At 39.6% G+C, this 27,335-nt stretch overlaps 1 protein-coding gene across 1 annotated transcript; it reads right to left on the bottom strand.

Annotated features, from left to right (window-relative positions):
- Positions 1-4,051: 4,051 nt before the first annotated feature.
- On the bottom strand, positions 4,052-26,705 carry LOC131247163 (uncharacterized). The gene is made up of 14 exons (XM_058247595.1): positions 26,464-26,705; positions 24,932-25,005; positions 23,925-24,002; positions 16,526-16,601; positions 11,310-11,377; positions 9,894-9,995; positions 8,815-8,904; positions 8,614-8,688; positions 6,974-7,006; positions 6,747-6,875; positions 5,692-5,802; positions 5,363-5,443; positions 4,625-4,669; positions 4,052-4,548 (listed from the first exon to the last, which is right to left on the bottom strand). Exons 1-14 carry the CDS (start codon positions 26,504-26,506, stop codon positions 4,366-4,368), a joined length of 1,188 nt encoding a protein of 395 aa, XP_058103578.1. The 5' UTR covers positions 26,507-26,705; the 3' UTR covers positions 4,052-4,365.
- Positions 26,706-27,335: the final 630 nt, after the last annotated feature.

A 27,335-nucleotide genomic window follows, 5' to 3' on the forward strand; every position in this document is an offset into this window, starting at 1 on the left:
CTTGGGAAAAGTTATTGCTTTTTGGTATAGGCTTACACAGACCTTGGTCTGGCCCATTCCCGGCTCATTGGCAACCCTATCAAAAGATGAGACGTTAGAAATTCTTTGGAATTTAAACGAATAGCTTTGGACCGTTAACCAGTCTGATCATCAAGTGGCCACCATCATACATGGAATGGTCCATTTAAAAATATCAGAAATTCGTTCTAGACCGTCCAACCGTTGGCCATTTGTCATAATAGGCAAAATAAAATAAAATTGTTATGATCTAAAATGGTCTATCATTTACATGCATTTTTTTATGAGACTTGGACCATCCATTTTGCAGGCCCCCACAGCTCTGAAATCAAGCAATTAGCTAATCCAAACCATCAAATCAGATTTCTAATATGGCCCATCCAGTCCATGAAGGATCCGGATCTCGTACACGTGTGGGGCTACATTTATAGAATGCACAATTGAAAGAGAAAAAAAAAAAGTTTCTAACATCCATAATGAAAACAGAACAAACATAATCATTCGCACTTTAAAAAAGAGCAAATGCCATTCGATTCTAGAATTTCACCTATTAAATGTGGACCACCAACCATATTCACGTCAACCGTCCATTTGATGGTTACCAACTGGACGGTTAGGATTGTCTGATCTGTGTGATTTTCGGGGCGAAGTTTCATCTAATGGGCCCCAATAGTTGGACTATCCGGATCTGCAGGCATGTATGGCACATGTACGGTGGTAGATGAGTTGCTGCGCCAGTTACTACATAGTCCTGCTTCCATCCTACACGTGGTAGCAAATGGTAGATAGTAGCCGTCCAAATTGTGGAACCTACACTAGATGGCCATGATTAGAAAGAAACATTCCGTTGGATCCGACCATCACAGTAGACCGTTGAAAGCAAAATAAAAAATAAAAAATGATTACACTCACTTAGATATAATTAAAGAAAATCAATGGCTAAGATTGGATTGGTTTATTTTGATTGGTGGACCATCTACGTTAGGGTCCATATGGTAATCAGAGACACTTAATCTTTCATCTGTCTATGCCACGTGTCCATATGTAAGCACCCAGCTAACACCTATATATACTCCAACCAGATGAAAAGAATCCAAACGTGGATAGTTTTATTTTTCAAATTCAAACACAAGAAGAAATCCCATCATGAAGAAATCCCAAGAAATACATGAATACCTCCAACATGATTGTAATTCCTTGAAGAAATTCAATCTGGGCCAATCCCATCTCAGATCTGGCCACCTGAAAATGGGCCACACCCACATATTCCAAGTCATGGAGACTTCACCAAGGATGTTAGTTGGTTCATTCCAACAACAGAAATGTCCTCCTAATGGATGGAAAGTTCGGATCACCGACATGGCGGCAGAGGAGATCGTAAGAGAGCGGCGGGCCGCGATCGAGAGCGGTAGGGTGAAGGGACGACGGCTGTTTGATGCATCATCAGAGGGTGCAAATGAAGATGTGTGTAGTGGATGTTCTTCTGTTTTGATTGGAGGGAGTGAAGTGAGATCTTTGTGGTGTGATACATCTTCTGTTGATGATGATGGTGGTGATGGGTCATGTTTTTCTTCTTCTTTATGTGATGAAAATATGGAGGGAGAGAAGATGGTAGGTGTGGAAGAGAAGGGTGATAGTGTTGTTGTTTTTGGTTGTAGTGGTGATGGAGGGAAATGGATGGTGATGATGGGATGGGTTGTTCTTGTTCTTGTGGTTTGTGCATTGGGTGTCATCACATGGATGAGGTTTGATGGATGGGAAGATGGTGAGACGTTGATTCCAACATGAAGGCTATGAGAGAGAGAGAGAGAGAGAGAGAGAGAGAGAGAGAGAGAGAGAGAGAGAGAGAGAGATTGATCTTTTTTTATTTCCTTTTGTTGGTGAGATTTATTGTTTTTGTTTTTTTATATAAATACTTCAGTTGAAAGGCATTTGATTTTTAGGTGCATTAGTTTGTTAGTTGTTGTTTGAAGCACTTATTTTCCATATTGTTTTTGTGGATTTTGGGTTTTTCTTTGAAGGTTGGATTCTTCAATGCTTTTGTGCAAGGGAAAGAGGAATGTGTCTAAAATAGAATAGAAAGCTGCAGATGACAATGCTCTCTCTCTCTCTCTCTTGTTTACACCTGGTTAAATTTTCTTGAGGAATATCACATACAACCACAGCATGCTACACCATCTTCCCGCCAATGGGCCAGATTTTTGTAGCACATCGGAGCTGTACAAAAGGTCATCCGAATCTACTAACGCTCGGGATTGAATCATTGAATAATTAGAGCAATCCTTCTGTAATGCTACAACAGCGATATCTACCTATTGCAGTGGTCTTGCTAATCCCCCCCCCCTCTCTCTCTCTCTAATAAAATTCGGCCGCAGTCGAATTTTTTTACATTGATGATTATGCTATTTGGCTCTAATCCTGTAAGGCGAAGTAATTTCACTGAATAATTCTATTAACAGAGGAAAATCCCTCTTATAGAAAAGTTGCAAAATATATAATATATAAGGCAATCTCCTAGCTATACAATTGCTAATTAGAGATAAGAGATCCTAGAAAATAAATTACAGATTTATACAGATAAATACATACAGATTTACAATCTAATAAATCCAATAGTCCAGAACTTTCTAAACCTTTTTTATACACTTTTCATCTGAAACATTTCTATAGGGGCCAAAATGACTATTTCTTTGATTTCATGCTTCTTAGCAGCCATGTGACAAACATAGCTAAGATCTTGAAATTCTCACCAAATTTTCATAAAAACGTAATGAAATTCGTATAATCGTGTTAATATTGCAAAATTTTCAAATGCTCACTAATTCTAGATTTCTTGTTTTGCTTTGATGACATTTTCTCAACTGTAATGCAAGAATTATTTAAAACTAATAGGGAACCCTGGATGCACATGCACAGTGCATTTGGAAGGTGTGGCCCACCCAACTTATAGTGCCGGTTTAGTTTTTGGATTATCCCATTTTCCTAGTGAGATAGACTTGATGAATTTGTTGAACGGAACATAAACACCTTGATGGTCCCACATACAAACCTATGGTCAGCGTCTTCTCCCAATTATTCCCTGTGCTGTGGCCCACCTGAGTTGTTGCTAGGTCAGATTGTTAGCCCAGTGGCATAGCAGTTGAGTGGCTCACCTGATGGATGGAGTTGATTTCACACGTGCAGTGGTTTGCACAATAGGTATTATTCCCGTTGTGCATCGCACATGTGCATCTGAGTCTTACCAAAGCCACCATAAAAATCACCTGCACGGTGATTTCACACAATGTACAGCATCGGTCCCACCTGATGAGTAGATCAGCTTGATTTTCTGCCAGATTATCTTCATGGTGGGGCCCACCTTTTGCATGGTGTGGCATGGACCCTTTTGATGCTCTAGATTGATATACATGCATGCCATGCTGTGGATGAATAGACATTGTTAGCTTACAAATCCACATCTTACCTTCTATAGCATTAATGAAGATCAGGAATGTCCTACACGCTCATTTACACGGGCAGGCACATCCATAACTATAATCCAGCTCACAACACGAAGAGGAAATGATACTGAAGAGCATGTGGAATAGAGAAAACTATCCACACTACACCTAGCAAGGTGCTGTGCATCAATCAAGGCCGGCCATTCAGTTACTCAAACCGTGGATAGACTGTTTTAAGACACGGATCAGGCCATCCTAGACATCACATAGGTGGGCTTCAAAGCAACAGGCAAAAAATGAAGGTGGTTTAGAGAGAAATCACCACTGTAAATCAAAGTGATGTATAGAATCGGCTTATGTATATGATTTTTGAAGCATGAGCCATCATCGCCTGTCCATGTCCGGTGTGAGTAATGGATCAGCCAAAGTCCTCTCCGGCAATTATTTTTATTTCTTTAAAGAGATTGGTGAGGGGGGTAAGAGCCTGAAAGAAGCACAGAAGGTTACTACATGTATTTACAGATTCGATGCTTAGCAAAAAGACTTTTAATGGCATAAGACTATAATTGAAAGATGTGGGCCATGAGCAAAAATCCATTTAAACCCCACCCAAAATTTCATTAACTGACCCTTCTAAATAAAATTATGTAACATTTTGCTCTATCCGGATGCTCTATGTTGTCCATCGGTTGTATGATCACGTATTGCAAAATCTACAAAAATTCCAGTGCTCCAAAGTCCCTTATTATTACACTGTTGTTTATGTACCTGAGCACTGCTCTTTGATAAGAGTGGGGGCATTTTAAAAAAAAGAAAAAGAAAAACTTCTGATGGCTTGTGCACCGAAATAGGGTGCAGAACCCCATGCAACATCAGCAAATTCGGAAGGGGAAATGGGCCTTGTGAGCTATTTGGAATATGTAGCGCTGCGGGTTCTTGATAGGAAACCTGCATTTAGGATGGGCAGCTTCCATCCAAACCGGCTGGAACTAGAAGATCCATCTCCGTTCGGTTCTGCCATTTCAGGGGTTGTGTTTGGAGCTACAGGATCCGATGTTGCCCGGATCAAACTTGAAATTCCTTGCAGATCCTGAAACAAGATGGACGGAAGTCAATACAAGTAACAGTAAAAAGGAGGAAGTGATGGGCAGGGGAGCTATGCTAACCTTTAGTCCTGAAGCTGAGGAAGCTGCTTGGAGAGGTCGGGAAACCTGCAGGGAAAATCAATCGTGTGGGCCGCTGTCTATGTTTATAAAAGGTGGAATATAAAAGGAGGAATTACAGTGCTCAGCCTGAACCAGTTCTTTCATTTGGGTCAGCATTGATAAAGATGGGGCCCACCTCTTCCAGCAATCCAGATTGTTCATCCGAGAGGCAGCCTTTGATGGGGCATGGGCCAATATTCTCTTCATTGAACAATCATGGCCATCTGATCATAGATTGCTCCCCCATTGCACATGGACTGGCCATATTTTATCTCTAGAATCAGATGGCATGCGTTGTGCTGCGGAAAGCATTCTACCACATTGCGCAGGCCTGTATCACTGAAAGGTGGTCCCCCCTCAATGAAAAAACGGCTGCAGTAACACAATGCTTGACCATTGCACATTTCCACCAATAAAAACTGCTCAAGGCGCAGTAAGTTGGGCCCCATATCCTCCACATCAGATATGTGTCCCTTAAGCAGTGCTTTCTTCCACTTAATCATAATTTTGCAAGTTCTAAAAAGAGTAAAGGCGCTAGATTTGTGATAAAGAGGAGGAGAGTGTTGTTAAGTGATGGGAATCTATCGTGGAGTGTATGAAGCTTGCCAAATTTGGGATGATGCCTAATCATGACTTTGCGTGACCTCCCACCCAAACAGGGCCTAAAATTGTTTCCTTTGATTAGCAGAACCCACATACCATTGGAGTTTGGTTGGAAGCAGATGGAGATGATGGTTCAATTGCTAGAGTGATCCGTGGCGTAGGGGGCAAGGATCCAATCTGTTACAGTTGGAAATGAGAAACAAATACAATATACTTTAGGAGGGGAAATAATAGCTGCTGCAGAAAGAGCAAGAGAATATAATGGGTGTAAAGACGCTGGAGACCATGGATAAAAGACTTGGTGACTCAGACCAACTCGCTGGGTCCTGAGTCAAGTCAGGACTCGCCTAAGTCGGGGGTAACTGGTGGTATTAAACCATACAAGTCTTACTGAGTCGAGTCTTAAAATCATGCTGGAGACGTACCCTAGATGTGGGGGATATTTGTGGAAGTTCAAGAGCCGGCCTGGAAGAACTGGACGGTATTGCCTGCAGAATTAGAGAGTCAGAAAAAGGGGGGAAATGGGCATCAAGAATTCAAGATATTACATCAATTACTCAATGGAAATATCAAACAGCTGTCAATGGCTTTATGTCATCCCCAGTCTGGGCCATTTAATTGCAGGCATAGAATTTAGGACCAGGCATGGTCCATGGGGCCAAAAGTGAGGCCCAAGCTCGGGCCACAACAGCCATAGACAGGCCTAGATTCAGGCTCAGGCTCAGGCTCAGATTTGGGCCAGGCAACAATAGAGAACTTCACTCTACCCAGGGATTGGGCACAGACCACTTATTTATCACTCAAGCCTAGCCCACGAGCCTAAAAGTTTGACACAACGCTGAAAGTGGAAGGCTGGGTGTGGGTGGACAAGCCTGATGGGCCAGTCCACTGAAAGACGTGCATCTGACCACTACTACTACAATTATGTTTGGAGGCTTTGCATATTAAATTTTAAAATTTTTATTTTTAAGCAGATATTTTACATATTTAGTGTGCCATGTTGATTAGAATTGCAAATCAGCAGCCATCTCTGGCAACAACTGACATGATCGAAGGGTAAAAATCAACATTCATTTATAGAAGTATCCAAAAATTGACATTCGGCTGAATGTGTCAGCAGGGCTACTCTTGTAACTTGTGGAGCATTTGGGGGAGCATTTATCCAAAAACTGAGTGGGCCACCACTTTTCTTTTCTCTTTTTTTGAGAGGTAGCGTGGGCTTGAACCCACAACCTCAATGTTGAAACACAGTCCACCGCTGAGCCATGGGTTGGAACGCGTGGGTCACCACTTTTCTGCTTGTCCCCTAAATCAAATTTTCACCTGGTACAATTTGGAATGTACAGAATATTGGGAGGTAGATTACTGAATCAAAATTCCTGTAAAAGCTTTCTGCCAGCCCCAGATTCCCGAGTTATTCAAATCTACCCTTATGATTAGAAGCTAGATTTGAAGCAAAGAAAATTATGGAATCAGGTCACAATGTGCACGATGAAAATAAGTTGGAAAAGGATGAAGTTTGGTTTGCCTGAACACGCTCTGCACTTTTGCTTTCCTCTAATTGCTTTACAAACCCACACAAGCGATGAACTCCTAGATTTGTCAGATCCTGAAACAGATTTTCATGTATACCATGGCCATCAGTGCATAATAACACACAAGAACTAATCATGTTCCTATCATGTTATATTCTCATGAAAATGGTACCTGTTTCTCTTCAATTCGACCAATTTTTGTCTCCTGATACATGGCAAAACTTAATATATTAGCCTTTGCTTTTCCAGCAAAAAGATCATTCCCTAAAAAAGAATGGTAATATCGCATGCAAACATCACAAGCTCCATACAGATGTATTGTGGATACAACATCTGCAAATGCATGCATACACCATCCAGACAACTCAGCTGGTGAGCCTCATCATGGATGAGCCATAATCCGAATAACCTCATTGGTCACATGATCCTAACCATTAGTTTAAGTTTCCGGGAAAATGGCGACTGCTAAAGAAGTTGATCAAGGATTCAATTCAAGTAACAAAAATGCTCACTTTGAGCAGTTCAGATCATCATAGGCAAGATCTTTGACTCTGTCCAATCCATGTTATGCAGGACAGTGACCAGTCCTGATATCATGCACGTGGGCTGCATGTCCCCATGAAATCGGTGTTACATTGTGCATACGAGGTCGACATCCCTAGTTAACATGTATTAGGAGGCAGATTGCGTACTGAGTAAACTCTGTGGGGCCCACTGTGATTTATGTATTTTATCCACTCCATCCATCCATTTTACCAGATAATTTTAGGGCTTGAGCCCAAAAATGAAGCATATCCAAAGCTCAAGTGGACCACACCACAGGAAACAATGGGAATTGAACATCTACCATTGAAAAATGCCCCCAATAAGTTTTGGGTCAAGCTGATATTTGTGTTTTCCATTCATCCATTTCTGTGTGATCTTATGAACAGGTTGGATGACAAATAAAATCACTGTGGGCCCTAGGAAGGTTTCGAAGGTGGAAATCATTATTCCCACTGTTTCCTGTGGTGTGGTCCACTTGAGCTTTGGATATGCTTCAATTTTGGGCTCAACCCCTAAAATGAGCTGGAAAAATGGATGGACGGCATGGATAAACACCTACATTCACGGTGGGCCCAACAGAATTCACTCAGTACGATAAAGCGTACTGAGTAACTCAGTACGCAATCCAATTTCATATTGGAATAGAGAGAGGCTACAGTGCTCTGAGTTATAGTGCTCCCAGTTGCATTGGGACACTTAAATAGTCCCATCAATTGATCTAGAGTCCATTAGGTCCAACACACATTTCATGGGCTACCACAGAAATATCACACTGATCTGATGATCTTAACCATCTGATCAATGACCTCCAATATGGAGGGTCAAGATCATTTCTACAAAATATCACAACGATGTGATGATCTTAACCATCTGATCAATGACCTCCAATATGGATGGTCAAGATCATTTGTACAAAAATAGGTCCAACTAACATTTCGATCCATCAATTTGATAGTTCTCATCATGGATTACTCCTAAAGAATCACTACTGTTAGGCAATCCTAACAATCCCATCCATGGGTTGGAAAAAGGAGGCTACAAAAAGTAATGCCAAGTCTAGAATGGATTTGAACATCTGATCACTCTTTTTTCACATATTAACCCTTGAAATGTGCTCCATACTTGATGGACAGTTTAGATCGATCTATTGGACTATCCAAGTTAACCGATGCAACTACGAGCACTATAACTTATAGTGCTCTGACAGCATTGGAGCATTTCTCATTAAAATAAATAGAAAAGGCAAATAGAATGAAGATAAGTCACCAGAGTTTGGACTGCACGATGGACAGATTCAACATCGACGCTAAATCCCCTCAAGTCACCATGCAGTTCAGAAACCTATAAAAGAGCAAAGATAAATGAACTTCGACAAATAATTTGAACCAAACCCAGGAAAAAGAAAAGGAACAAAGGAAAGAAAGCAATGAAGAATCTTGATTGCTTCACCAAGCTAACTGATCTCACCTCATCTCTGGTCGCAGCAGTAAGCTCTTTACACTCATCTAAATTACTATCCACATGATTAATTCTGGCAGATAGCTGCTTCCTAGCATCCTGCAATCAAAAGATATGGTTTCCAGAAGAGGTTTAATGTATTAGTTCAATATAGGGGATTATCTAAGAACTACTAACGCAGCAAATAAGACTATCTGGTGTGGCTCCGGGTAGGTGATGATATCAATAAAGTAGTCGTAAAGCCAAGCAAATTTGCCATTTAGAATACAAGCCCGGTTTTATTAAAAAAGATGCATGTCCATTGAAATGGGTGTTGCTATCTGCTCCAATACCAAATCAGCGGTTTAACTGAATGACTAAATAACATAGAAAGACCTTTCGCTTTGTCTCAGGTAGATGGGTCTTATCAATTGGAAGATCTCCGATATGGCGAATACACATTCCAGTTGACCAAGCTTAATTCTAATTACTTTGGTATAATGCCATAGGTGCAGGAGATGGCCATTTCTGCCACGCTGAGACACAAGCCAAGAGTCTCCTCGTCAGTCTATCCATATGCAAATTGCCTAAGAATTTCTCCTCTGCAGATCAAATTGCCTGAGCAGACAATCTAAATCACTAGAGAAGGGCTGAAAAGGCAAAGCAGAATAGTGCATTCACAAACAAGGCTGGCAAGCAGAATTTTTTTTTTTTTTCTATTACATAACTTTTTAACTGATTAACAGATGACCACCATGCAAAAACAAAAACAAAAAGAAAAAAGAAAAAAGAAAAAGAAAAAAGAGGGGGAAGTGCTATCATGCAAACTCTTATGAACATATATCTGCATACAGTTATTTGTATACATTACAACTACAAGAGAGTTCAATCAATGTTTTTAAAGAAGAAAAATGAAATGCCAAGGGCCTATTTATTAATGCTAAGAAAAGAAAGTTGATAAGAAGCTCTGAAGTTAGTTAATATGCTAGGGGCCATTTCTATGGATACTTAATGGTGGATCTTTCTTCTCTATAGCCAGGTGGGCTTTTTGAACAAAATTTTGTTATCAATAAAAAAGAAAGCACTCAAGGATAAAATGGGAAACTTGCCGATATAGATGAATGAACTTGCTCGAGTTGCTTAGCTACAGTTGTGCAAGCATCAGATAAGCTACGTCGTGTTGCAAACATCAAATCAGAAAGCTTCCAACCCTGAAATTGTTCAGATCATCCACAAGAATTAGAAGAAAAAGAAACAGAACAGCTAAGAAAACGAGAAACAATTATGAAGATAAACAAGCATGAAAAAATAAATAACTGCAAACGAGAACACAATCTAATCTCAAAACTAAAATTAAATAACTGAAGAAAATACAGACAGGCAACTTGACCCTCCTAAAATTGTATAAGTTTTTGGAATAAAGACTTACAGTTGCAATTCTAGAAAGAATTCTTATATCGTTTTGCTCAAAATGTTCTGGTTATCTGTGGCAGAAGGTAACACCCTTTATCCTTTAATGTTTTATTATCCATTGCCTGGACAGATTAATTGTAATTTTGATTTGTTACGGGTTTGAGCTTTTTCAATAACGGGGAATGCTAAAGTCCCCACCTTCATGGGGAGGTTAGCAACGTCCCTAAAGCTTTTAAATGACATATGTAACAACGAATCGCCAATTTGAACTGTCCATTCATTCATACAACTGGGAGCAAGCCATGGTACAAAAATCACGCTGATCAGATGATCCTGAACATTGGATCATTAGAAAGGAAAAGGTCAGTCAAGGTTGAGCCAAGAAACAAATAGGTCCACTCGTTGTCTAGAAACATCTATTCAATAGAGAGTTTTAATACAAGTGATCTCTTGAGGTTTCACTATTATGGATTACTTGATGTTAATGACATAACACTTCTGAACATTAGTTCACATGTCACTTCCACACAGCACACAAGGTTGTACAAAATTGTAAGCCCCACAACACAGAATGCAGTCTTTACGTGGTGTGTAAGATCAACATTATAACAAGTGCCTTGCTATAGGGATGGTAATGACTTGCAAATGATATTGCTATCACAATTCATATCGATTATCCAGCATGTACTCTACATGCATACAATCAGTTAAAAGGAATGAAAGAAAGAAACACAGCCCAAATTTTGCTTCACTCAATTTTGCCTTGAAAATTGTGCCCAGCTGTAAAGAGTGATGATAAATGAAGTACATCCTTTCTTTTCTGTCACGAGAAATCAAGCCTGATTTGTGAGGTGTGATTCTCTGGAGTTAGGAGTATCACGGTGAACTCCAATGGTTCAGAGCTGGCAAGTTTATGAATAATTTTATAGGTGTGTACATAATAGGTGTTGGCCAGCAATGACTTCTATAACAGCAGCAAGTAGTTAATATTTTGAATCTACAGATCTGAAATACAATAGGCTCTATAAACTCAGGGTACACTCATTCCTTCACTTAAAATTTTTGTGATTTTATGCCACAATACAACTCTGCAACATTAATAAATACATTACCTTCCACCATATATATCCATATCCAACAACAACGACGACGACAACTGGCACGCCATAAGTCGTAGCACCTACACACACACGAAGAACATATATTAATGAAATGCTTGAAGACGTTATAGCATTCCCTACAAACAATCATTGCCTGAATGAAATCTGTTGGGAAGAAGAGAAATCATAAATAGTGCTTGGACCAATTTCATCCAAGGTTCAAAATGTCAGTTCTGGTCGTGTTTCAGCAAGACCAAAAGCTGTCATATCAATTGGTGTCGGCCCATATTGGTGCCCATATCAGGCAAATCAGTGAAGTTGAAAAATAAATATATAAATCAATGAAGAAATTGCACATTTTAATATTTATTTTGCACTTTTACAATATTTTATGAAGCTTATTGGTACCAAAATCCACTTTGTAATTTAAGGGCTTGTTTGATTTTCCAAATTCACTGTAAATGCCCTGTAAATAACCAATTATAACAATTCCACCCTGTTTGAAAATAGGCAGGTATTTCTGCTTTGAAAAATGGTCCAAAAGGACTGGCTTAAATTTGTGGGCCCCACCATGATGTATATGACATATCCTCGTCATCCAACCGTTTTACCGTTTTACCAGAATATTTTGAGGCATGAGCCGAAAAATGAGGCAGATCCAACATTCAAGTGTCCCACACCAAAGCAAACAGTGACCCCGAGAAGCTTTTAACGGTGGGTGTTTGATTCCCTTTTTCATGAGGTGTGGTCCACTTGAACTTTGGATCTGCCTCATTTTTTGGCTCATGCACTAAATTCAGTTGGCATAACGGATGGACGGTGTGGATAAGCCACATAGATCACAGTGGGCCCCACATATATTTGGCGGCATCCTCGATTTTAGAGTTGAAAAAAGTAAGTGTCAAATCAACCCTCGGAAACGATGCGGTAATTACCAAAGGAAATAATTATTACCGATTTGCAATGCATTTACGGAGGATTTGGAAAATCAAACAGGCCGAGTTTTAATATATTTAGCAGTTTGTAAATCAATTTTATAGAAAAACATTATGTATTTGTGTGAGAAAATTAACACATACTACAAGTCTAGAACTCTACAAGAGTGAGTGCATGCATGCGACTGTCCTCCTGCAAAATTCGCTGGCTCCAATGCATCAGCTATTTCCCGGCCAACGTAAAGAAGAGGGTTGATGCCAAGTAGGCAGCCAGTCAAATGTTTTTTTTGTTTTTTTTGTTTTTTTGCTAATCAATCATGAGAGAATAAGCTGGACAGGGTTATAAGCCTATGACAGTGTTGATGATGATGGCAATGATGGTGACTTGTCCAATGCACTATAACCTTGACTATTCAACTAAGTACATCTAACATGATATAGGTTGATAATAAATGTGAAAATTTTGAAAAGAAAAAGAAAAGAAAAACTCAAAAATCAGAATAAAAATACACCAAAATTATGAATCATGTAAATCTTAATTTATCTCTAACCATTCAAAAAGCATAATACTTAGTCCATGGCTTATTTTGGTGAATACATGAAGATCTAACCAGACCGGCTTTTCCCTCTCACAATCCCCAAACTCACAATTTTCAATATCTTGGGTTGATAATACATGAGAGCACCAAGTCAGTCAAAACATCTTTTTATCCATTGCTTGTTCAAGTATATCAGGTGTGGAGTAGATTCCTTATGGGGTTCAATACAACATGGGCAATGCCAAGTTCTGTACATGACCTCTTCATGGCATGGCATGGGTGATGCTTCGAAAGAAAGGGAGAGCTCTTTGGATGTTGTGTTTATTGGCTACGCTTGGACAATATGGGGGAAAAGGAAAGAAAGGTGCTTCAGGAATGAGAGCGATGGGGTGGAGAGGGTCGTTAGAGGGGGCAATGTCATGTGTTGTGGAATGGGCTTTGTGTATGGTTGATTCGAAAGATTTTTTTCAAAGACGTGCCTTCAAAGTTTTATACTATTGCTGCGTACCAGTCAAACTGAAGGGGAGATTTTATTTATTTATAATTAGCAATTTTTTTTTAAAGATCTAAAGAGGAGATTTTATAGGATACCTATAAGACAAGTCATGCTTTACAGGGCAGAAATTTGGGCAGTCAAGCAAATACATGTTCATAGGATGTATAGTTGATATGATGAAGTAAATAATTACAAATGAAACATTCGAGGGATTAAGGAATAGCATCAACAGGTAATAAGATTAGGGAAAGTAGAGACTTAAATGGTTTGGCCATGTGCAATGGAAATCAAGAATTTCATCAGTTATGATTGGGTTCAATTTGAAGGCTCTACAAGGGCAAGGGAAATGCCCAAAAGGACACAGATGGATGTAGTAACAAAAGATTTAATGGACCTAAGGTTAACTGAGTGTATGGTCCTCGATGGAGTGGAATAGGATTCATGTAGCAGACCCCACTTAGTTGGTATAAGGCTTAGATGATGATGATGAAGGATTTCTCTCAATCGAAATTAACAACTTTTGTCTCTTCCTCAAATCTAGTATGAAATATTTGAAAATCCTCGACTAACTCTCCTGCCACAAGAAATGAAAGAGGAAACCAACCAAAAAAAAAAAAGAAGAAGAGGGGGAGATTTCTTCAAGGGATTAGATTCAAAGAGGAAAATGGGGATGCATATTGGAAGCAAATACAACGAAACAGAGCCCTGGGTGCGGTTCCTAGAAGGATATGCATGGCTATTTGAAATATTGAGGTCTAGAGGGGAAATCTCTCAAAGGAATAAAATGTAGTGTGGAGTGGTGAAAGGAATAGGTTTGGGAAGATGTATGGGTGGGAACTCCTCTATTGCCCATAGATTTCCAAGACTACAATATTTTCCCCAAGAATGGAAATGCTCATCAAGGATTGTCACAAATTTCTTGGCCCCAAAACCGTACATATGGAATATCATCTTTAGAAGATACCTTGGGATCATGAGATCCTCACTTTGAGGAGCTCATGGGGCCATTTGAAGATGTTTACCTTACATAGGAGAAGGGTTGATTGAACAATATGGGCCCACTCTATGCATGGTGAGTTGTCGAAATGGACCAAATCCTTCCTAAAGCAAAGTCCTCGGTCTTTTTCTTGGCCCCTCTTGCCAGAGTGCCTTTAATCTGGTGCAGTGTTATTCGGTCAATTAAGGGATTCTTGGGTCAACCAAAGCATGTTGTGATGTTCCCGGTCAACTGAGATTTGTTTCGGTTGACCGAGAGACTTTGTTGATGTCTTGGCCGACCGAAGGTGCGACCGAGCAGAATGTGAGAGTGCAGAACAAAAGGAGCTTAGCACATTTTCAAGGGTTTTGAGGGAGAAGCTAGGGTTTCTCATCTGTAAGTTGTTCCATCTCTTGTAACTTTCGGATTGTTCGTTGCTTGGTGATGTGGTTTTTTCCCGCTAGGGTTTTTCCATGTAAAATTCGTGTGTTATCTGTGGTTGCTTGAGTTTTTCTTTCGCTATTGTGTTGTGTGATTTCGACTGAGGTTGCTTTCGCACCGGACAATTTGTGTTAGGACTTGTTGCATCCCCAATAGATTTTTCATGCAAAACATGAAGACCTAATGGATTTGTAACCATTTGACACTAATTTAACATAATTTCAATAATAATAATAATAATAACAGAGATCGAAAATTGAAAAATGCTCACCGGATCAAACATGTGGGATATATCGGCACTACCTGTGTATTTCTTATCACACGGGTGGGACAAAAGATATAAAGTAGGATATATCGACCAATATCGTTAATATTTAAAACAATGGTGATAAAGGCCAACTAAGGGATTGTTAATTTCTAGCAGTTCTCTTGTTTTGTCCAACTATAGACAGATTCAACTAGCGCAATAAAATTGAAGCAACACATGCTTGAACAATAAAGCAACACTTTTGAAACAAAAGCAACTAGTTTTGAAGATCAAAATCATCTAAGTCTTATCCAAACTTATTGGGGTTGGCCACATGAATTTATTTCCACCACGTACTCAACTACCATATCCTGAATTGATCCATAGGTCTGATAAGTCATTTCTCACCACCTCCATCCATGTTGATGCAGGACAATTAACCACTTGCTCTAAAAGCTCAAATTGTTAGAGTATGGCGAATTAATCCCTTTATCTTATAGCCCAAGCCCCACATCTCATGGGTTAGGACCTCGGCCGAACCCCCCTCGTGGGCTCTAGGCCCCAAAATTACATGGGCCGCCCACTTCGAGTGTCCCCGCATTCCACGAGCTACCCTACTCGAGCCTGGTGTGAAATGCCCCTGCATTAATCACCCCCGGTGAGGAGTCTCGAACACGAGACCTCCCTCGTGAGCCCCAAATCACATGGGTCACCCACCCCGAGTATGTCCTCGCATCCCACGGGCTACCCCACTCGAGCCCGGTGTGAAATGCCCCTGCATTAATCACCCCTGGTGAGGAGTCTCGAACATGAGACCTCCCGCTTTGATACCAATTTGATGCAGGACAATTAACCACTTGCTCTAAAAGCTTGAGCTGTTAGAGTATGGCGAATTAATCCCTTTATCTCATAACTCAGGCCCCACATCTTATGGGTTAGGACCTCGGCCGAACCCCCCCTGCAGGCTCGTGGGCCCCAAAATCCCATGGGTTGCCCACCTCGAGTGTGTCCCCGCATCCCACGGGCTACCCCACTCGAGCCCGATGTGAAATGCCCCTGCATTACATGTCCTTTTGAGCCCTTCCCCTTGACCTCTTAGAGCCTTCAGCTAAACCAACACACCCCTAAACTATGCAGTTCATAGTCTCCAACACACACGTCCAAACCATCGAATTCTACTTTCCCTCATCCTATTACCTATAGAAATACCTATATAAGCTCAAAAAATCTATATAAAAAAATCATTCATTGTCTGTCCATAAACATTGTTGGCTATATTAGCCTTCTACATAACCCACTTTCCTTCTTCCCCCCCCCCCCTTTTTAGAGTAACAAGATTTTATTAAACAAGACAGAGAAGGAGAATACAAAACGGATACCTCGTTGAGACAATTGAGACCTTTCCGCAGAGAAGATGCGGCATGGATCAACTACACAGATCACGCCAGACAGAGTCTTTTGACCATAGAAAGGTGCATTCCATGTGTAAGTTGCTTGTGCAAGCAAGAAAATGTAATTTTATTTGGCTGAGCATCATATGATACCTCATAACTTATTTCATTACTGTTGCAGAAGAAAGACTAAAATCTCTAACCTGATCTACTTCCAGTTATAATTGTAACTGATCTGGATGATGCCAGCAATTGCAGCTCCTGCCGTAGGCTATTAACCTGTAAGATAACCAGAATCCTATCATTAGCAACAAACCCTCATTTTCTACTACAAGTTCACAAAAGGTGAAGAAAGCACTTTTAGTTCCATAAAGATCAGTACACACTTTATAGTAAATGCCCATGAAACTTCTACCACTTTATATTTTTATATGACAACGAAAAGCCTGTGTAATCTACTTCATAACAACAGTATACAGGAATAAAGTGAGCAAGGAAAATCAAAGCAAACATGAATTGAACAATAATGAAACAGGTGGAGGAATTCTAACCGATGATAGCTAAAACAGAAGTATTTACATAAAGAACAAAACTTTTAAAGCAACTTCCTCAGGCATGATGCAATATGAAGGGGAAATTTAAGACCTAAATTGAAGAAAAGCAATTCTAGATTGTAGCTATGTAATATTCTTTCTCCAATAAGCTACACAAGATAATGGAATTCAACCAATATAACAGGTGTGGACAGTTGATGAATTCCAACAGCCTTCTAGAATTGCTACTAGAAGAAATAACGAACAACTTTATTGGTAATTTGAACTTAACTTCCTCAATACACTGATAGAAGCCTTTAGATTTGGTCTAAGTTCCTCAATACACCTTAAATGATCTTTTCCAATTGGGAAAAAACCCATCCATTTTTTCTCGCTGTTATCTCTTTGCCTTGATCTATGATTACGTCATCCAACTTCCAAACAGTTGTTCGAAACAATAACAAACATTGGACATCTCATCCTTAAAATTTTCTCCAACAAAATTGACATGTTTTTTTACCATCCGCTGTTTTGAATCTACAATGAGATTTAAGGCAGTCAAAAATTTCATTCCATGTGATTCTTCGAGTATAAGGTCCAAAACTTCTTCCTCAATAACCAGTAGAAGCAATTTATCACCCACTTCATCAGCATCATCCAAACCTCATCCCAACTAACTGGGGGTCAGTTACATGAATCCTTTTCCACCATTCCACTCTATCAAGGGCCATAACTTCAGTTAGACCATAGGTCATCAAGTATTTTCTTGCTACCTCCCCACCCACGTCCTTTCAGGCCTTCCCCTTGCCCTTTTAGAGCCTTCAACTTGTACAAACTCACTCCTAACTAGCACAATTCTTGGTCTCCGTTGCAAATGACCAAACCATCTGAGTCTACTTTCCCTCATATTGTTACCCATTGGTTCTATTTCTAATTCCCTGAATGCATTCATATCTAATTCTACCCTTCCTTGTCTTTCCACTCATCCATCTCAACATCCTCATTTCAGCTACACTCATCCAATGGACATGTTGTTCCTTGACTGCCCAACATTCTGGCCCATAAAGCATGGCTGGTATTATATCCATCCGATAAAATTTCCCTTTCAGTTTGAGTGGTATACACAACAATCAAATAGAACTACAGAGGCAGATCTCTATTTCTTCCACCCCCCTTGAATTCTATGGGCAACATCCTTCTTAATTTCTCCACTCTAGAATTCATGAGAGTGGAGAGATTGAGAAGGATGTTACCCATAGAATTCAAGTAGGATGGAAGAAATTGAGACGTTGCCACAGAACCGCTTCATTTCTGTTTTTAAAAAAAATGGCAAATTGAAAATCAAATTTTAAGCAACTGTGGGACCTTTATCATCAGAATATTCATCAAAGACTGATGGATGATGATGCTCAATCTCAGATTTTCCATGGAGAAGAGAAACATAAAAAGACTGCTAATTTGGATAAACCGAGTCTTAACTATTTCAGAATGCTTTGTTGAGGGACTTGAAGATGATTTCTAGCCATTGCAAATCCATGCAAATTTCAAGGTGGACAACCTACTCTCCAAAATAAAGAAAGAACCTGCTCTCTTCCCTTGCTTTTATGAGTAATTTAATTTTATTGCTAAAAAAGCAACCACAACAAAGGCACAACAAGGCATCAGCGCAGGATAACAAAAAAGAAAGGGAGATGAAGTAGCAAGGTAATGTTGGGCCGACTCAACGATTTTTTATAACAAGGAGAGAATCTCTAGTCATGCCCCCTTTAGCTTATTGATCTCCTTCAAAACTTGCTCTATTATGAACTAAATATTTGTGTCCAAATTAAAGAAAAGCATTTCAAGATTGTATTTGATATCCAATAAGCCACTCCAGATGATGTAATTCTCCAAACATAATGGGTATGGATCGAGGATAAATAAAACATCCCTCTATAACGAACAATCATCCTTCTAATAACTAAAAGAAACCTCTACAAACATCTTCAGTTCAATTAAAATAGACATGTTAAAATCTGGAACTCTCCATTGGGCCATATTACAATTGCCTAAATAATCCTAAAATTCTAACTTCCCGAGTCTAAAACACTCCTAACTCAACATAACATGAAGACTTTCTAAAACCTTCATCATATCATCCAAGCCTTATCCCAAATAATATTGGTCAGCTACAGGAATCCTGTTCTGCCAGTCTACTCTATCATGGACCACGTCCTCAGTTAAGCCATATGTTCTCAACTCTTTACTTGCTACCTCCACCCATGTCCTTTTAAGCCTTCCCCAGTTCCCCTTGCCCTTTTAGAGCCTTCAACTTCAACCAACTTAATCCTAATTGGTGCAGTTTTTGGTCTCTATTGCACATGATTGAACCCTCCAAGTTTACTTTTCCTCATCTTATTAGTTATTACTATTGTTGATATTCCTAAATTCCCTCCAACACATTCATTTTGGAATTCTATCCTTGTCTTGCCACTCATCCAGCTCAACATCCTCGTTTTAGTGAAGCTAATCATATGAACATGTTCCTTCATTGCCCAGCAATCTGCCCCACAAAGCATGGAAGGTCTTATAGCTATCCTATAGAATTTCCCCTTCGGTTTCATTGGTATGTGGTGATCACATAAAAACTCCAAAGGAACATCTCCACTTCATCCACCCAACTCTAATTCTATGAGCATTGAGCAACATCCTTCTCAATCTCTCCACTCTCCTGAATTGTTGATCCAAGAAACAGAAAATGGTCGATACTCTTGGTCATCAATCTAAACTACTTCCTCTTTTCCACTCCTATTGTTATTAAAATTGCATTATGTAAACAAGGAAGAAGAGAATGGAGAAACCATAGAGGAAAAGATAGATTCTCAATGGATGATTAGGATCAGTGCCACATGGCTCTGATACAAGTGGTGTTTTGAATAGCATCCATAGAATAGCATAGCGACGCCGCGAAGTGTTAGCAAATAGTGCAAATCCCCTGTAGTGTACGCTACAAGGGTCATAGCATATGCATAGCATATGTAGTGTATGTGTAGCATATGTAGCGTCGTAGCATATGCGTAGTGTATGTAGTGTGTGTGTGTGTGTGTGTGTGTGTGTGTGTGTGTATAAAAGATAATTTTATTTTGTATTTTGTACTCAATAATCTCGACTTGTGGGGTTTTAATTTCTTTTCATACTTGTGATTTGTGGCTTCAATTAGACATTATTAATTAAAGTGGTTTGCTTATAAAGTTGCTGATGTGATAATGATTTAATTTGGTTTATATATATGAATTGGCTTTTGATAAATGATAATTAATAACTCGTTTGAACATGCTTAAACTTGGAAAAAAATAGAAGTATCGTGTAGCTTACAGGTTATGCTACTTATGCTACACGCTACGGAGGGTTGAACGCTATGCAACACACTGCTGCTATTTTAAACATTGACCACAAGAGACTACATTATGGAATTGTAATTTGTTTATTTCACTGAGAATAACAAGAACATATAGAAAATGAGAGACATATGTAGAGATCTTAATAGATGCTCATCTTAAAAAAAGGGAAGTATCCTAATTCTATTCCAACTAAAAATTAACTAGAACTTTTGTAAAACCAATCAAATCCAAATTGGAGATAAATTATACCTCTCTTCAACCAATAGAACTAATTAAGACTCCTAGACAAGTTAACTCACTTTCACTTAGAAACCGACTTTGACTAATTATGTACAAAACAATACTAACCCAACTATCGTTAATTCCTAACTCTAGGACCCACAATGGGAACCTTTTCCAAAACATGGAATATAGCTGATTGACTCTTGGCGGATCCCACATGACGACTGCATTAACAATACCCCAATTTTCATCATAACCCCATACCCAATTGTAATTTGATTGAGCAGTTGGAATGGATAAGAAAAATTGGCAAGGAGCAGAGGTAAAGCAAAAGTTCCACCTTTTAAAATGGGAAAAAGGGTGCAAGCCATATAAAGAAGGGAGTGCAGGAATTTGAAGATTGGGACAAATAAACGAAGCTGTCCTTAGCAAATGGCTATGGCGATTTGGAAGGGAGGAAGGAAGTTTATGGCAGAAAGTAGTACCTACTAAATATGGTCTTCAGGATGGTGGGTCGAAAGGTCGCCGCTCCATAAGGCGTTAAGGGTGTGGAAGGGAGTTTCATCGATGATGGACAAGTCCAAAGTTAGCATCCAATTCACATGATGAGAAGGGAGAGGAATTCGATTCTAAAGGGATATTTGGCTAGGGGAGATTCCATTTTGCATGGAATTTCCGCTAACAACTAGAGTTGGTAAGGACTTGAAGGTGACCATAGATAGACGTGTATCCTTTTCACGTGATTCCAAACAGATGCATATCCTTTTCACGTGATTCTGTTGTGTGGACTCTGTTGTGTGTCAGAAATTTGTTAGGACGAAGAGGCAAAGGAGCATTTGAGGCTATCAGAGTGGCTTCACCATCTCAAATGGTAACCAAGGGCCAAAGCCTCAATGGTTTGAGCATTAGAGAGAGCAAGAGACTTTTCCAAGTGAGCCTAATCCAAGTGAGGAGAGCGGGAGACTATTGTTTGTTTGGTCTAGTGGTGCCCATCCCAAAGTGGCAACATATATATGGTTGGTGGCGAGAAATAAGATCTTCACAATATCTGATCTTGAGGAGAGGGCAATGATCATTGCAAATTGTTGTGCATTATGCATGGAAGAGGCAGAGATGGTAGATCACTTATTCATCCATTGCCTCTTTGCCTTAAAGTTGTGGGATAGATTTATTGTATTTTTTTGGTCACCTTGGGTGATGTGATCACAGGTTTCTTGTTGGCATGGCCTAGTGGCGACATAAGAATAAAAGAGATCAAGTGGCAGAAGCTAATGATGATGGCAACAATATGGGGTATATGGAGGGAGAGGAATGCATGGCGCTTCCAAGGAAAAAAGTGAATCGGAGGGGAATATATATATATATATATATATATATATATATATATATATATATATATAAGGGCAAAATGAATGTAATTGGGTGTATTTCTTGTTTAAATTTTGATCCAAATGATAAGTCGATCCTAATTGGATAGTGAACTATGTAAATATGAGCATTGGGCTCCTCTTTTTTTCTTTTTCTTTTTAAAGGTTAATGAGAATTTTATTAAAGGCCCGCTTGCAAACAAGTAGGAAAAGAATGCAATAAGGAAAACGGAAAACAAATTACAGCCCTAACAGAGACTTCACAAAATCCAAGTCAACTTTCAGACTAGAAGCCCATTCAAAGATATTCACTTTTATGAACAACAATAGAGCTTCAACCGATCCCATAGTCTCCCGGAAGCAACATCTATTATGCTCTCCCCAAACGTCCTACCAAATAGCCAACAATACCAAGTTCCAAATAGGCCTCATCTTTTAGACACGCTTCCAGTGACACCTGTTACAGGAAAGTGGCGTCCATCCTGGCCGCGGAATATGTGCGGTGACCTATGAGAAAATTCAAAAAGTCCACACCGGCCTGACAAATGAGGTTGGCCGCTCGTGTACGAGGGATGATACGGCGGGCTGGTTGTGTACGAGAGAGGTTGGCTAGAATATGTCCCGACGTATTACAATACCATACATCGGGACTATATCCTTTGGATCTGGGGCCGTCTCTCTATCTTTATGATCCATGCTGTTGATCTTACCAAATACATGTTGAAGGTGGCTGCCTCAAAAGTCCTGGAGATTGGGAAAGCCTAGACTTTCCAATCAATGGTCCAAAATGCAACGGTCCATATTCGTCAGAAAAAGGCAAATAATCAAATTGCTTAAATAATCCAATCGGAGAGTTCCATTATGAACTGTGAAGTTAATCTTATATACGGTTTGGATCACCAAACATGACTCGAGATCCGGCAGATAAAGGCATCTATGCGCAGGACAAGTGTTAGTGGCAACACATAAATTGCGACCGTCCACATAGTTCCCTGTTGATGCAAATGGTTCAAAATACTTACCCATCAGATGAATCCAACCATTTGATCAATGGGCTTCAAAGCGATGGTAAGTGGTTAAGGTAATGCTAGATGGTGGGCTCGGATTGAACCCCCTTATGCAAAAGCTGAGGGGAAAGAATTATAATCCGAGACAAGAATAGAGATTACAAACATCCACGGGTTTCAAGCCGGAAGCCAACTCCTCCACTGTCACCTTGACCTTTCCAACCAGATCTTCCATGAATCCACTCCCATTTCGCATCAACTATTCAATTCCCCTAGATAGCTAAAAAAACTGTCATAAGAACCATCTACCAAATTGCCTTTTCCCCTTCCTCCCTCCACCATGACAGCCAACAAGAAGTCACTGATTAACCTCAATATCACCCAAGAAATGTTGAGAAGAGCGATGAAGGTTGCCCAAACCCTCCAAGCAAAAGGGCAATGAATAAAAAGCTGATTTACCGAATGTTGGGGAGAACAAAGGACCGTATTTGAAGATCCAATTCACCATGTTGTTATCCAAATGCAAATAAAGAAGATGGAATTATATAGTCCCAATAGATCTGCTACCATATCATTAGCAATCTAAGATTTTTGAAGTACGATTGAACTACCAGTACAAAAAACTTCATTGGTAGATTGGTAGGCAACAATTTACACCTCACATATTCAGTATGTATTAATTAGATTTTTTAATTTTTTTACTTCTCTTTTCTTTTTTACTCTTTTTTTTTTTTTTGGCAAAATGTCTAATTACTCGGAAGTAAGGACACGTGCTTCTTTTTCTTTTTATTTTTTTGAATTGTAACATTTCCCTGATATTTCCGCCAAATTTTACAGCTAGAGTAAGAGCCTTCCAATCTGCATCTCAGCATGTTTCCTAGGGTAATACCCCAAACTTGGTCAAGGAGATTGAAACTCCCATTTGTATTCATCCCCTTCTAGAGGGGAGTGTATTCGTAGCTGTCTCTATCCCAAATTAGAATGGATGCTTGTAAAAATGCAAATTTGAGATAAGGTACTTCAGCCAATGAGCATAATTAGAAAAGTATGCATAACAGCATTAAAAGAAAAGATAAAATGGGAGAAGCCAAACCTGAGCCAACAGCAAAGAATCATTTGGTTTCTTGGCAGTTTTTGGAGAATCATCTTGCTGAATGTGCTTGAAAGCAATCTAAGAATAGGAAAAAATCAATTCAAGAATGAAGATCATAAGAAGTGTATTTCTGCACATTAAGGGAAGCTAAAGTTACCCTGAAAATATTACAATGCAAAAAAGACTCACAAAGTATTCATGCACAACACACAATGTATCAGGAAAAACCAACACATGCTGCTTTATAGGGCAAGGCAAGAGCTGATTTGGTCAAAATCCATTACCATGCCCAGCATTAGAACCATATAGGATGCATACTGTGACCTGGTGAACTTATCATAGCAAAGACTATGAAGTGCCAGATGCAAACTGTGACCAGTTGACCATTTCAGAGGGCAGAGCAAAACCCAGATTCTGGCCAAAATCTTTAAACCATCCCAGCATCAGAACATTATAGGTATAAGAAGTGCCAAACCCATTATGCCCAATTTTTTTTTATTTTTTATTTTTCCAGTTTGATTCAGCTATGCTGCCCGATTACTATGATCTAGTTATCTTACCAACTGTTCAAATCACAATAGAATGTGACAGAGAAGTAATATGACTGCCAATCTCCGAAATGCACTTTTATTATCGATAAAAAGGATTAGTTAAAATGAGGAAAACAGTAAGTAATGGTCTCTGAAATGTTACAGTATACAGAGTAGACATGGCAGGGTCACAAAAACTTAGCAGGTGCATGGAGATGCCCAAAAAACTTTAGCCATGCAGATGGCTCGAGAAAATTGAGAACTAGAAAATATGAGGATTTTTTATTTTTTATTTTTTGACACATTCTAAACAACATGATAAATATCAAATTCAACACGCAATATAGATTTCTGAGAAGAAAATAAAAACTAAATAGTACAGATTATTCAAAAAGAACAAAGTACATTGAAGCATTTGCAAACAGCCCCAACACATCAAAGTACAATTTATTCTTAGTCAAGCACAGTAATAGACACCTTGAAAGCACCAGAGAAGAAATCAGACACTTTTGAGACACCCCCTTCTTGTGCAAGCACGGACCCAAGTAGACCTGAAAGTCAAATGCAAATATGCAATGAGCATATATGATAGGACTTCTTTCAAGCAAGAAATAGAATAATCAATATTGAATAGAGTTTCTTTAAGACTACAGCATTGAATATTGTCCAAAAAGAGAGACAACCAGAACAAATGCACAAAACCAATCGGGTGAACCATTCCTCGTTTGTTATGCACTCACAATCTCGACTGGTCGGCTGGGCCTGCCAGACCAGCCCTACTAAAAATTTTGAAATTTCTCAGCCTGGCCCAACCATTGACAGACCTAAATAAAAAATACAAAGAAATTTTTCATAAGAGAAGGGAGAGACGGCAGAATGCATCCATGCAAAAAACTCTAAGATTCACAGAGTTGGAAACAAAAAATTACGTGCAACAATGATATTTTGATGTTCCTTTTCTTCTCGGGTAACTGGTATGAGAAGGTAAGCACATTTATATGGTTGGCATCATTTCGATCCTGTGGGTCCCACCACATGGTCAATTCTGGATCAGTTCGTGTCCATAGTGAATGCAGATACCGCCATATATATGATATGGACCCACAGTTGCAAATATCATCCAAAATTGTGTTGATTCAGCTGAGTCATCCCAGTTACAGTGGGCCAACCAAAATGGGACCGAAACAGATTTTTTTTTTTTTGGGGGGGGGGGGGGGGGGGGGGTGTGTGTGTACCAGTTTCAGTTTCAGTCTCCAGGTGAGCTGTGTTCTGAGACTGCTATTTAGAAGGACTCGCAGGAGTTTGGCCCTACGTGCACAGTTTATCAGCATGAGCAAATTTTCAATCGGGCTGCCTCTTAACCGAATTACACGTGTTTACTAAGAAAGCCCTAAAGTTCACCTTCTAACAACACTAGCACATGTAAACAAATGTACTCATCTTGCTTCACATGCTTCCACCCACAATTACTTTATATTGACATTGCGGTTCAATGAAAAACTCTAGAAAAGAGAAGTTTGATCCACTAATGAATCAACTATAAAGGAAGAACCAAAATGGTTATGGGTTTCTACAATCCATCCGGCATGGAAACAAAACAATTTACACAATTCCTGTCCACCACATGGCCCACCATATAAATAATTTGGCCCAGCGGGAGGTGAGCCCCACCCACTCTAACTCTAATCAAACAAGTTACTAACAAAACCCTAGATTCCACCCCCTGACAATGCTATACATCTAAAACAATGTACTAATCGTGCTTCGCAAGTTTCCATCGACGATTCCATTGTTTTGATATCAGGTTCCATGAGAAGCCCTAAGATCAAAAGATTTCCAACTATCGACATATCAAATTGAATTCGACAGGAGAAATTGACATGGATTTGGGTGTTTTATAATCCAATTGAGATGGCACAAACAATCTATAACTAATCAAAGGTAAGATAAGCAATTGACGACAATACTAAGGGCAGAGCGGAGAAGGAGAGTGAGAGAGAGAGACTGACCTGCTCCCACGAGGATGGTGAGCTTCCCGAGAGGAAGAGCCATGGATGTGGAGATGATCCCTTGTCAAGGAGATGAGAATGCTTCCACCATCGGTCTTCGTCTGCCTGCAATCGAATGTTCTGGAATATTCTATAAGGTTCTAAAAGGTTGAGCGTATGAAAGAAGGGTTTTTCTGCTCTCTCTCTCTCTCTCTCTCTCTCTCTCTCAGCTCCGTGTATCAGCTAAAACCCCAGGCGCAAACCCTATTCATATTTTTGTTGAAAATCCTTGGGTACATCGCGCTGGTACCAACCGTTGTTAGTTTAACTAACGTGGGAGAGAATACCTAACGTGCATAAAATCCATGCCGTCCATCACGTACAGCACTCTTATGGGGCCTTGATCCCCCAAAAAAGATGATTTAAGATTCAGATGGGCCACCCCAAAAAAATTAGATCTAAAACCTCCAAATTCACATGGTATGTCTCACCTAAGTTTTATAATACTGATTTTAGTCAGTTCTTTCATCCCGATGAGGCGCATCAGATGAATGGATTGGATGTCATATAAACACGTCCCACTTAAAACTTCTGGCGGAGGTTTCATCCCAACTATTTCATATGGTGGGGCTGATTTAATCGTTGGATTATAATAATTTTTGTGTTCAACGGTTAAAATGAGACGAAGTAACTGACGGACAGTGTGGATCGTATGAATGTTCCACCCATCTCGATCTTAGTTTGTGAAAGTATCCCTCGTAAGTACCAAGCTCCAGTAACCCCAGCGTCGCTCTGTTTAGATTGGAATCCTTGGCAACACCAGTTTCACGCAGTGTTGAAAACGACGGAGTCGATGGAGATCTACACGCTAATATCCTTGATATCAGGGAAGC

This window comes from Magnolia sinica, chromosome 5 (assembly GCF_029962835.1).
Source record: "Magnolia sinica isolate HGM2019 chromosome 5, MsV1, whole genome shotgun sequence".
Classification (NCBI taxonomy): Eukaryota; Viridiplantae; Streptophyta; class Magnoliopsida; order Magnoliales; family Magnoliaceae; genus Magnolia; species Magnolia sinica.

Coding starts and splice junctions, on each gene's coding strand:
- LOC131247163 (XM_058247595.1), bottom strand. CDS start 26,506: ATGGCTCTTCCTCTCGGGAAGCTCACCATCCTCGTGGGAGCAG. Junction 11,378..16,525: donor TATAACTGGAAGTAGATCAG/GTTAGAGATTTT, acceptor GTGTGTGTGTAG/GTGCTACGACTTATGGCGTG. Junction 4,670..5,362: donor CTTCCAACCAAACTCCAATG/GTATGTGGGTTC, acceptor TTTTCCCTGCAG/GTTTCCCGACCTCTCCAAGC.